The sequence below is a fragment of the Carassius carassius genome, chromosome 4 (genome assembly GCF_963082965.1).
Source record: "Carassius carassius chromosome 4, fCarCar2.1, whole genome shotgun sequence".
Classification (NCBI taxonomy): Eukaryota; Metazoa; Chordata; class Actinopteri; order Cypriniformes; family Cyprinidae; genus Carassius; species Carassius carassius.
In genome coordinates this window covers 16,341,917-16,352,916 of record NC_081758.1, presented here as the reverse complement: position 1 = coordinate 16,352,916, position 11,000 = coordinate 16,341,917, and the positions used below count along the sequence as shown (strand labels likewise).

Here is an 11,000-nt window from a genome sequence, read left to right as displayed (position 1 = left end):
GACGACGGCTTCGTTGCGCATGTTTGCAGTGCACACTAGCTAGCAAGTTAGGCTCGGTAGCTTTGATCAAGTCTGGCTGAAGATGCAAACAAAATAAATTAACCTTAAAAGTAAAACTGTGTGTACTCGCAATTTAATTCGTAGCGAAAGCGAATATCACCGTTATACAGGTGACTATCTGGCTATCAAAAATAAAGCTGATAAACATGATCTAAACCACCTGTTGTTTTCCACCGGAAGTCATTCAGCGCGCTGTTTCTCCAGAACAAACCTCTGTTGTACTGTGTGAGTAGATTTACCTGTAAATAATAGACTCTGCTTGTAATTGACTAAACGTAGAGTGGAAAGGATGCATCGGTATTGAATCTTTAGCTACTCTATAATAAAAAAAGTCTTAACGTATTTTTGATTTTTCATAATGATAAAAGTCCTTCAACCATTAAATTCTTTATTGAACAACAATAAACAATCAAATTCACGTAAATATCATGCCTTACAGTGAGTAGTTAGTCTAAAGGAAAATCTTCAAGATTAGATTAATCAGGTCAGTAAATATAATATGGATATTTCACAAACGCACTAAGAAATTGTATATTATTTTATTTATTAGACAGAGAGGTCCGTTAAGGAAGTTGTCAGTCTTAGTGGATATTCTTACCTCTGTTATTATAGGCTACCTCGTTTGATCATGTTTATTAGGTCCATGACAAATTGCTTATCATAAAACAATGCAGTACAAAAACACACAATACATAACTAATACAATATACAACATAATATAGATGGAATAGATAATGAAGACTGATAGACTGAAAGTGCTGGAGGGGTAGTGATGTGTAACTGGAGATGGATTATACACTTCCTAGTGTTTGTTGAGCAGCTAGTAACAGTAGAATAATAATAATAAAGCAAAAACATTGTGACAACTAAAATAAATAAAAACACGTGAATTGTCTTTGTCGAATGTATTTATTGTATTTATTTTGTAAATTCTGTGTTCAAGAGCATGTTTTATTATCATTATTTTAATTACTTAAAAAAATAATTAATGTCATGTGTATTAGGCTTTCTGATGGTTTTAAGGTTCACTGAGTATCAGAACCTAACTGGAACACTGTAGGTGATCAAAATGGCATTTCATTGGCTCTGTACTTGTACTCTGCACAATGACAATAAAATTGAATCCACTCTAAGCTAATCACATTATGTTGATACGGGCAAGAGCATTACTAGTCATGACCAGTAGGTGGCGATATTGACCGAGACCTTGGTGCATACAGATGTATTCCACCAGTCTGCAACTTCTGTTGGGAGTTATTAGGTAAATTCTCATCTATACATATCCTCCCAGCTGGATAGTATTGCTTTTCATTTGCTGGATAGCCTTCAAATGCTCAGTGTGGCTGTACTCCTCAATGAGAGAAGGGTTTATTGGATCTTAATTGAGTTGGCTGCTGGTTCAGGTCAGTGGAGGAGGAGTTGGCTCAATCTCAGTCCCAGGCCAAGAAGGCCATGAGAAGGAGAAACTTCTCAGTCCAATTACATCCACAACTCTGCCAACTTATAGTAATAAACAGCAGACAAGTTTGTTTTAATTGTTTGTTTATTCTTTTTTTCAGTAGAAAGGGATATTAATAAAAACAACTGTTAGGGACATGTCGACAGGACGTTTTTAAACACTGTCTCTGTGACACTATAAAAACATTGATCAGTTTGTTTGTGCATCCAGACTAGCCCAAACAACACAACATTGGCTCAAAGAATGGCGTGAGACTTGGACAGGCTTATCTGTTTGTCTGACCAATGACAGGCAGACGAGTGGTCAGTCTTTATTTTTTGCATTTCCACTTGGGGACAGTATTGGGCAAAAAATAAAAAGACAAATTTCATCTTGAAGATATGTTATCATACTGTAATTAAAAGGTGCAAGTCAGTAGTAATGACCAGAGGTATACTGATCAACCTTATACTGATATACATTGGCAGCATCACACCAAAGCAAAAGTTTTTTTAGTAAAGATGCCAGTGTAGAATATCTCGAAAACAAACAAAATCTTACCAAAGCCAAACTTCTGCACAATAATCTATTTGTCAGTTGTCACCCAAGATTGATTTATACTGGATAGTATTTGTTTCATGTGAGTGTATGTAATTTGGAGATTTTAGGCTGCGATAGCATTAGTCTTTCTTTCTTTTTTTCTTTTTTTTTTTGAGAAAAAGTCCTTACTGCACCTTGAAGGTCATGTGAGCTAACTCACTTTAAAGAATGGCATTTTGGAACTACAGTGTGTTTATTACACCTTTGAGCTGTTGGCAGAGATGGATCAGAGGAGTCTCTGGTCGAGCTGTCAGGTCTGTGCTATGAGAGAGAATTGATTTGAGAACAGCGTTAGCAAGCCAAGAGAGAGGCAGCTCAACTGCAGTTCGGCACAGCCTGTACCTGCCCCAGACTCCAGCAGCAAGAACTGCAGCTGCATCTTGTATTACAGGACTTCCCACATCCATTGAGTTTGATCAGAACGATGCAAAGAGGACTCCCTGTTTCAAAACCGTGAATATTGTGTGTTATTCATTTTGAACTTGACAAATGACTGACATAAGGAGAATTATTTTTAATTAAACATGAAGTAAACATGAACACAGTAGCAAAGTTGTTTGTCATACAAAAGTAAACAAAAAGCTCCTTTAAATAAAACAAATTGATAAATATCACAGTGAACTTAACATACTATAGCCAGAAGAAGTGTTTTCTACTCCCTTTTAAAAGTTGATAGGCTGATTTATTTTGGCATCCTAATAGTTTGCCTGAAAATGATCCATTTTTATTGTATTTTATAATGTAATGTAAATTAACTCACTCTAAGGTCATTCAAGATGTAGATGGGTTTCTTTCTTCATCAGAACAGAACCGATGGTTCTTTAGAGAATATAGGCAGGTTTTTGGCTGTCCAGTGCTTTCATTTCAGTTTTGTTGTGTGTATTTCAGTGGGAGAGAAGACATCTGCAGGTGTTGTTGAAGCAGCATGGACTGCAGCAGGTCCATGGCCAGCTGGGATGGGTCCAGGCTCTGCTGAAGGTCATGAAGGCAGAGGCAGATGACAGGGTGGTGAACACAGAACTGGAAAATGGATATTATCTCAAATCACAGCCGTACTTTGGAGATGCAACAGTGTTTTACTAACCAGATCGAGCGGCTCCGAGGGGAGAATCAACAACTGAAGGTGGGGAAATTTATGGAAGAATCTTATTCCTGTAACTAACTAATAATATGGGATTCCTTGGCTAGGTAGTTTCTGTTCAAATGTTAAACTGATTATAGATTAAATAGCCCATTCATAGGCATTATTGATGCTCGATGGGTGTATCAGGAAAAGCTATGAAGATATGTTACACACTTGTTTTCTTTTGGTCCAAGCTGAGGGTTTAATATTGCACTTCTTATAATTTTTTTTTGCATTCTGTCCATTTACTGGTTGGTTTAACAGGCGGCCTTGAGACAGGCAGAGTTCAGACTCAGCACAGTGGAGAGAGAGAAGGCCTGTCAGCAGGCTGCGCTCTCAGAAAAGATCTGCAATGTTGATCAGCTTACTTCAGAGAAACAGCAGATGACCGCTGAGCTGGGAGTGTGGCGTATGCAGCTTACCCTGCTGAAAGGTACAAACACAGATTCGTCTTATTGGTATTACAAACTGCAGACTTGATATAAACTGACTTTAAAGTGTATGTTACAAGTACCGTGTCTATTAAAACTATTTGAACACCTAATTTTTGCTTTTATTGTATTGCTTTGTTATTGTATACATTATTTGGCATAAACAAAAAAATCTAAGCAAATGTTGTCCGACTTATAGTATCCATGATTTTTCTCAAACTTAAACTTCTTAATTTAATAACTTTCATGTGGTGTAACAATCAAATAAAAAGTAATAACATATTACTTACACCTTGAATACATGTGTTCACATTTAAATTTCTATTTGCAGGTTAATTCATTATTATTTTACAGTTGTTTTCAATAACATATTTTTCAATGTAAAGTTTTATTTTAATTTTTTTAAATAGAAGTTTTGGGGGAGTGGCTTCTGTTTTTACAACCCAAGCTAACTTTGCCTTAAAAAAAAGAAAATAAAAAAATCTAATTATCTGATATTTCTATTTAAAATAAATATCATCTATCAATCCATCTCATTTTACACAAGCAAATATTAAGCAAATTCAACATTAATAATTTTAAAAAATGTAAAATATATCGAAGTGGTAAAGAAATGTAATTAATAATATTTTGCTGTAATTGAATTAAATGGTGCAGACTTGGTAAGCAGAAGAGGCTTCTTTCAAATTAATTTTAAATAATCTTTCTGAATGGTAGTGAGTATTTTCTAAGAATTTCTTTTTCTCTCAATATCACCCTGACTTTTTTTGTGTTTTTACTTTTGTCCCCCACAAATTCAGCAGAGGGACAGGAAGCTTTGAAAGAGCTGCTCGGCGGTAAAACCTGTGAGCTGGAACAAGAAAACCTGAAACTTCAGAGCCAGCTGAAGACTCTACGGGCTGAGCTGGACCAGACCAACAGTTCCTTGAGAACACTGGAGGCGGCTGATGGTCATGGTACTGTGCATTCACATAGAAATGCCTCGTTTTAAATGAAAAATGATCAATTGTCTTAGCTGAGCACTCAGATTTGCCCTCGCTAACCTCATAGAACTGGCTTCTGAGAAACAATTTCAAGAAAGTCCTAATTACGTTCTAATACAAATATAGGTATCCGTGCTCATTCATAGCTCATCTGATAATTAATCTGAGGATGTTTTTACACCATTCACAGTGTTACCTCAGGAAAAACCAGAACTAGGCCAAGTGTATTTAAAATAAAGGGAGGAAGACCACACTCTCCGTTACTGGATTCGTTTGCATGCTTTACAAAGAGCCAGTGTGTGGCCATAGTTTTGTTGTTCTGAATTCTGGATAATGGCAGGAAGACTGCACACTGAGATTATAGATCTGGTCGATACCCTCCTGCTGTTATTCCACTATGTTTTTTTCCATCTCTTAATCTGCACAAAGTATAGCATTTTAACATTTACACAATGTTCTCAGCTGTTTGCCGTCAGTGCCTTGAGAGATTTTAAAGAACTTTTGTTCTCACTGTGTGCAGTGCTTGTGGGCTGTTACATAATGTAGCTATGATTTCTTAGTTCTGACCTCTGTAACCCTCCATTGTTTCATTTTATCCTATTCAATTGTGAGAGGGACGGAATTGGAACATGGTCTCATCTGACGTAAGTATCAGTTCATTGGTTCACTGGACAAAGTGTCTTTTGAAAAGCAGACACTGACAGTGCATTAACAATATAGTTCAAGTTCTTCTCTAACATAACCTGAGCTCGTTCTGTTTGAATGTCAAGCATTTCACAGATAGGGCGACCCCTCATTGAACATAATATTCTTCTTTCAGACAGGAATTTTTGATTATTGAATGATGTGTTACGTACCATGTTGTTTCATATGTATTTCAGGTCTTAAAGTTGCTCTGGGAATGCAGAAACAGATCACTTCTAAAAGGGAGCAGATTGATTTCCTGCAAAGCCGAATTCAGCTGCTGGACGAGACCATAGAGAAGCTCAAGATGGTGGGGTGCATCACTAACTACTCCTTTCTGTTCCTCACAATACCACCCTGTTACTAATTAGTGTGTCGATGTGATCATCAAGTCATGTACTTGAGTAAAAGTACAAATATTATTTATAGGTGTGGACTAACAGAAAGACAGTGAGAAATGAAGGTGTAACTTGCACTAGTATGTTTGTTAGAAATGATTTGATTTTGAAATCATCTCAGAGAGACAGTTTTCGTTGTTATACTTGAACAGTTGTAGTCATGAGTTTACATGCACATTGCAGAATCTGCAAAATGTTACTAATTTAAAAAATTAGTATCTTAAAAATTGCATTTATTTTTAAATGAAGTACTGCCCTGAATGAATAAGCTTTTTCACACTACAGATGTTCACAAATAGACCCTAAGACAAAATAAAAACTGAATTATGAAAATGAACTGAATTTAAATCTGCAAACATTTGTGTTAAAGTTAAAGAAGGAAACATGATGCATTAACAGTGGACAGATGAAAACTTTTAAACAGGACAGTCAGTGTAAACTGTTCTCATTCCCATTATTATTATTATTATTATTAACTTATGTGACCCTGGACCACAAAACCAGTCTTGGGTGTAGATTTTGCGAAATTGAGATTTATACATCAACTGAAAGCTGGATATATAATCTTTCCATTAATGTATGGTTTACTAGGATCAGACAATATTTGGCCCAGATACAAGTATATGAAAATCTGGAATCTGGGGGTGCAAAAAAATCTAAATACTGATAAAATCATCTTTGAAGTTGAATTCTTAGCAATGCATATTATTAATCAAAAATTTATTGACAAGTCTCTGTTAGTCTAGCACAGAACATAGCTTTGTTTTTTTTTTGTTTTTTTTTTTTCTTCAATGAATAGAAAAGTTTGACCCATTCATGTTTGTTTTGTTTTTTTAGCTATTGCTAAAAATATACCCCAGTGACTTAGGACTGGTTTTGTGGTCCAGGGTCACAAATGTAAATTTATGACTGCACCTATATGCTGATATGCGGGACTAAATAGATAAAATATTAGAATGTTCTTAGTAGCATATAGGAAAGTGTTTCACTATTCATTGAGAGTTAGCTATTATAAATGAAAAGAACAGCAGAACATCTCTTCTCAGCAAAAGATCTTTCATTCTTAGAAATCTTATTCTTTTAACCATGCAAGGGCAAATATCTACCTAACTAAACATGCAGTTTTTTGCACTGGTCAATCAGCTACTTTCTACTGTTTGTGTTTGATTTTACATTTGTGTGTATGTGTTTGTGTGTCATAGGAGAAACACCGTCAGGCATTACTGGTTAAGAGACAGACACAAGAGCTGTTGTCAGAGAGGGAGAGCAGGAGAAGACTGGAGTCTGAAGTAGAGGCTCTGTGCTCTAAAGAACGAGAGCTCAAAGGCAAAGCAGAGAGACTGGAAGCAGCTTTATACAAGGTGTCTGATGGTCGTCTTTTTAAACAAATACTTATTTCAATACAACAGTACTGAACAAATAATGGAACAGATGTTCTATTTGACCGACATTGTAAACCATAACATTTTAATACATGATGTATAGATGTCTGACAGTTTTGCTGAATGCCAAGACTTTATTCAGAAGCAGGAACAGGAACTTATGAGGCTGAAACTGCAGCATACATTAGATATAAAGGTAAAAATGTACACATTTACTGTAGTAGTAGTAATTTTATATCACCTTCTGGTAAAACTGAATTCTCTTGCTGTTATGTTTTTTTCCATGTGTATGTTTTTTTTTTTTTTTTGGTTAGGAATTGCAAAGCCAGAATTGGCGTACCGTTTCCAGATCTCCAGTAAGCAGCTGTATCCTACAGACTCATATTCCACTCGCTCAGCATAATGTTAATGGCCTAATGGAGGTACAGTATGAAAAAAGCCCTTCTTACCACCCACACACTTAAATATCGGAATTGACCCAATGTGCTGGAACTGATTTCCCTCTGGAATCTTTCCAGATGAGAGTCTCTGACCCCCGCGTGGAGCTGAAGAGTTTTCTAAGAGACCTGCGTGGTGGGATTGCTGAAGAGAAAGAACACACTACCTTGAGCTTCAGGAGGAAACCCGAGGAAGACCACAAATCTAGACAGTGAGAGTCACATTTAACTGAAAGAGAGAGAGAGAGAGAGAGAGAAAAGCACCTTAGGGAAGACTGTATCATCAAGGAATGGAGGAGTTAAAGAAATTACCAGCAATTTTTTTTCCTTTTTGCAGACCTATAGGCACTAAAGGTCCTGAAAGTACCCCAAGGCCAGTTGAAAGAAAAAACAGTTACAGGTAAATAGAAAAAGTGCACCTGTAAGGTGTTCATGACATCTCACGACACATGCACAGATCCTTGATGCTCAAGAAGCTGCTTTGCCTCAGTGAGGTCATTTTGTAACATTTAAGTGCTTCTCTGCAGTGATTTATGCTTTTTCTCCACTCTTTGAGTCAAGAGTTAGTGTTCTGAGACACATCTCATACATGTGCTGCTTGTGTTGCATGTGTGCTTTGATGCAGTGAGCCGGGATCCTTCAGAACTTCTGAACCGAATAAGCAGGATCACGCCAACCCTTTATCAGCTGACAGTGAGTCTTGTGGTCAGTAATGGAAAGGCTGATTGACTGATCGCTTCTAAATTAAGAAACGCATACATATAATAAATTGTCTCTTGTTTTACAGATAATGCAGTGTGTTTTAGAGCAGGACAGACATGCTGTTCCCGCTCTGTTTGTGCAACAGGACGCAGGTCTCCTGTGCACCTTCTCCTCACTTCTGATCTTCCCACTGACAGAAACTATTGGCTGGAGATGGAGCGCCCTGCCTACGCTAATCAGATATGTGAGCTTCACTTCACATCAAACATAATTAGAGCCGTTTTATGAAATTTAAACAGATAAATTGTGCCTGCAGGAGGATTTGTTTAACAATGCCAGTGATTTAATTTGTTTATTGTATGTTGTAAACATAGCGAGTGATTAATTGGTTATAAAGCTAAAGGTTTATTGGTCTTTTATCAGCTGCCAGCAATCAAGATGAGCTCACAGGACAGGCATCTCAGAAAATCAAGCTGGACAGACCGTAGAAGCTACTAAAGGATGTTGGCCTGAATGACACTGTTCTTGTTTATTCTCAATAGGACTTTGTCGAAAACGGCTGTCAAAACAGATAATAGTGACACTCGCACTGTTTGCTTTCTTCATCGCAAATAAAGTGGATTTGATATTTGTTGGCTAAACAGACATTTGAATTTGAAATGCAGAAACCAAGAACATTTCAATGTGCTGCATAATACATCCCCTGTAACATGGCAGTATTATTAACATATCAATAAAGTGTGGGCTATATTTTTTGAATCACTTAGATTTTTATAACTGCGTTGTCATCGGACCTCACACAGCTGCTCTGGAGAAGCTGCGCTGACTGAGCCAGACGGCTGCTTTTGAACGCTGTTGCTGTACTTTGATGCCATATGTAACACTGCGGTACTTCAGTGCCATACTTAATGACATTACTAACCAGCATGCAGAGCTTGAAGTCAGAAGCCAGTCTTTCTGTGCAGCACTGCATGTAGTTGAACTCTCCTACATTGGACCTTCGATAGGCCCAGTCCTACCTTTTGTTGCATCTACCTTTTTTAAGGGCCCTCTGAACTGCCTTGAAACGTGCAGCATTATTCAATGTGTTTATGTAATATCCACTGGAACAGGAAGACAGGGCGGGACATATCGAGGACAAACATTTATTAATTTCAGCCCATGTTAGAATATTATAGACAGTCCATTTTTACCCTTTTATGAGCACATTTTCCTGCTGCTGACAAGCTTGTCCAAGTTAGCAAAACTAGCTAAGGGAGGCGGAGCTTAACAACAGGAAAATTGTGCCCTTATTGAAGATGTTGCAGGGGTCTGTATTGTTCTTTTGGTTTATGATTGCCAATGATTTGTTCTGCAGGAATGTAGTTTTATAAAGGCCTAGAAAAGAGGACACGCTTCTAAAACAAGATCTAAACAATAGATTTATTTCATTTTGCATAAAGAATGAGATTTTTGAAATGAAATTTCTCTTCCTGAAAACACTAGAAGACCATGTAGAACTTAGCCAAAAGCAGCTCATTAGCATGGCAGAATGCATGAGAGCAGACTTCAGGCTGTTTACCTAAAAATCCTTAGAAAGCCCTTGTAATTCCCTCCAGGGTACTGAGAACAGTGTTTGTTTTTCAGTGAACATTTTATGAATGAATGAAGAAACCTAGAGGAAGAGAGAACCATGCCAAATACCCCCTAGCTCTATTTTCTTTATTGTAAAATAACATGATACTGAATTCTGGCTTGGAGGTAAAATATTACTTTAATCTTGAAAAATTGTAGTCTGGGGAACTGCACTCAGCAGCTGACGCATGAATGTGTGAAGTGATGTTTAATAAAACAACATAAGGGAATGTCATTTAAAGAGTTTAATGAACAGCTCTCCCTTTAGAGGATGATGATGTGGAGCTTGCTGTGTTTGAGCCACTCATCCTCAGAGAAGACCGTGCTGAGAAACTACACATGGGAGATGAATAACTGGTGTTTTTCTCCTTTTGTGGTCTTGGGAAATGTAAGAAGAGTATCTGTAATGGTATTAAGATATATTGTGTACTGTCTGATCACCCACCAGATAGAAATTTGACATTATGATAGGAATACTGTGTTCAACTTGATATTGTGAGCTGTCTCATCCCTTTGGAATGGGATCAGAACCAAAATCAGAAACGTGCTCAACAGGAGGCTATTGAAAAAGTTGAATACATTTGTATGCATTCTCTATAATGTACATTACAATTAATAATCCATGTTGCATTTGCCAATGTTTTTTTTTTTTTTTTTTAGCTTTTTCTTCACTCATATTTAAAGCTGTTGTAAGCGATTTCTTCACCACTAAGCAGCAACATTTGGAATTGCAAAACAATGACCCTTTCTAAACGGGTTTTCCAAATACTCCCGCAGTGGACTCACATTTTCACATTTCCGTGGTTCTCAGAAGAGGAAATGATCATTGTTGAGTCAATCATATATAGTCATGAAGACAAATGTAATTTTTAGTGTTCCCATTTGCTCAGAAAACAAAAAAAAGAGGGTGGTGGAGAGCCACTGTTTAATTTCCAGGACTTTCCAAGAAAGGAAGAAATATACAAAAATTTATTACACTGGTCAGAAGAGAAAAAGGTGTAAAATATATATTTAAAAATAACTGCAAAAGATTCTAAATATTCTGAATTGTAAAAAGCTGCAACTGAAGGTCTGTCAGAAATATCATTTCTCAAAATATGGCCTACTTCAGTAATATTTATCAGCTAATAGGGGTGTTTTATAAGTGG

General features: G+C 36.8%; 1 protein-coding gene across 5 annotated transcripts; it reads left to right on the top strand.

The window, feature by feature from the left end:
- Nucleotides 1-9,701, top strand: LOC132138125 (coiled-coil domain-containing protein 158-like). Of its 5 annotated transcripts, none has more exons than XM_059547651.1 (14): nucleotides 4-285; nucleotides 2,987-3,007; nucleotides 3,038-3,221; nucleotides 3,486-3,654; nucleotides 4,453-4,608; nucleotides 5,517-5,629; nucleotides 6,920-7,078; nucleotides 7,203-7,295; nucleotides 7,414-7,521; nucleotides 7,618-7,748; nucleotides 7,874-7,936; nucleotides 8,162-8,229; nucleotides 8,324-8,482; nucleotides 8,662-9,701. In XM_059547651.1, the coding sequence occupies exons 3-14, from the start codon at nucleotides 3,126-3,128 to the stop codon at nucleotides 8,724-8,726; spliced, it is 1,380 nt and encodes a 459-aa protein (XP_059403634.1). In that variant the 5' UTR covers nucleotides 4-285; nucleotides 2,987-3,007; nucleotides 3,038-3,125; the 3' UTR covers nucleotides 8,727-9,701. The 5 variants fall into 5 exon arrangements, with proteins under 5 accessions (XP_059403636.1, XP_059403634.1, XP_059403631.1 ...); XM_059547650.1 differs by lacking the exon at nucleotides 4-285 and adding an exon at nucleotides 1,225-1,321; XM_059547653.1 differs by having other exon boundaries at nucleotides 1-285; nucleotides 2,987-3,221; nucleotides 7,242-7,295.
- The last annotated feature ends 1,299 nt before the right edge of the window (nucleotides 9,702-11,000 follow it).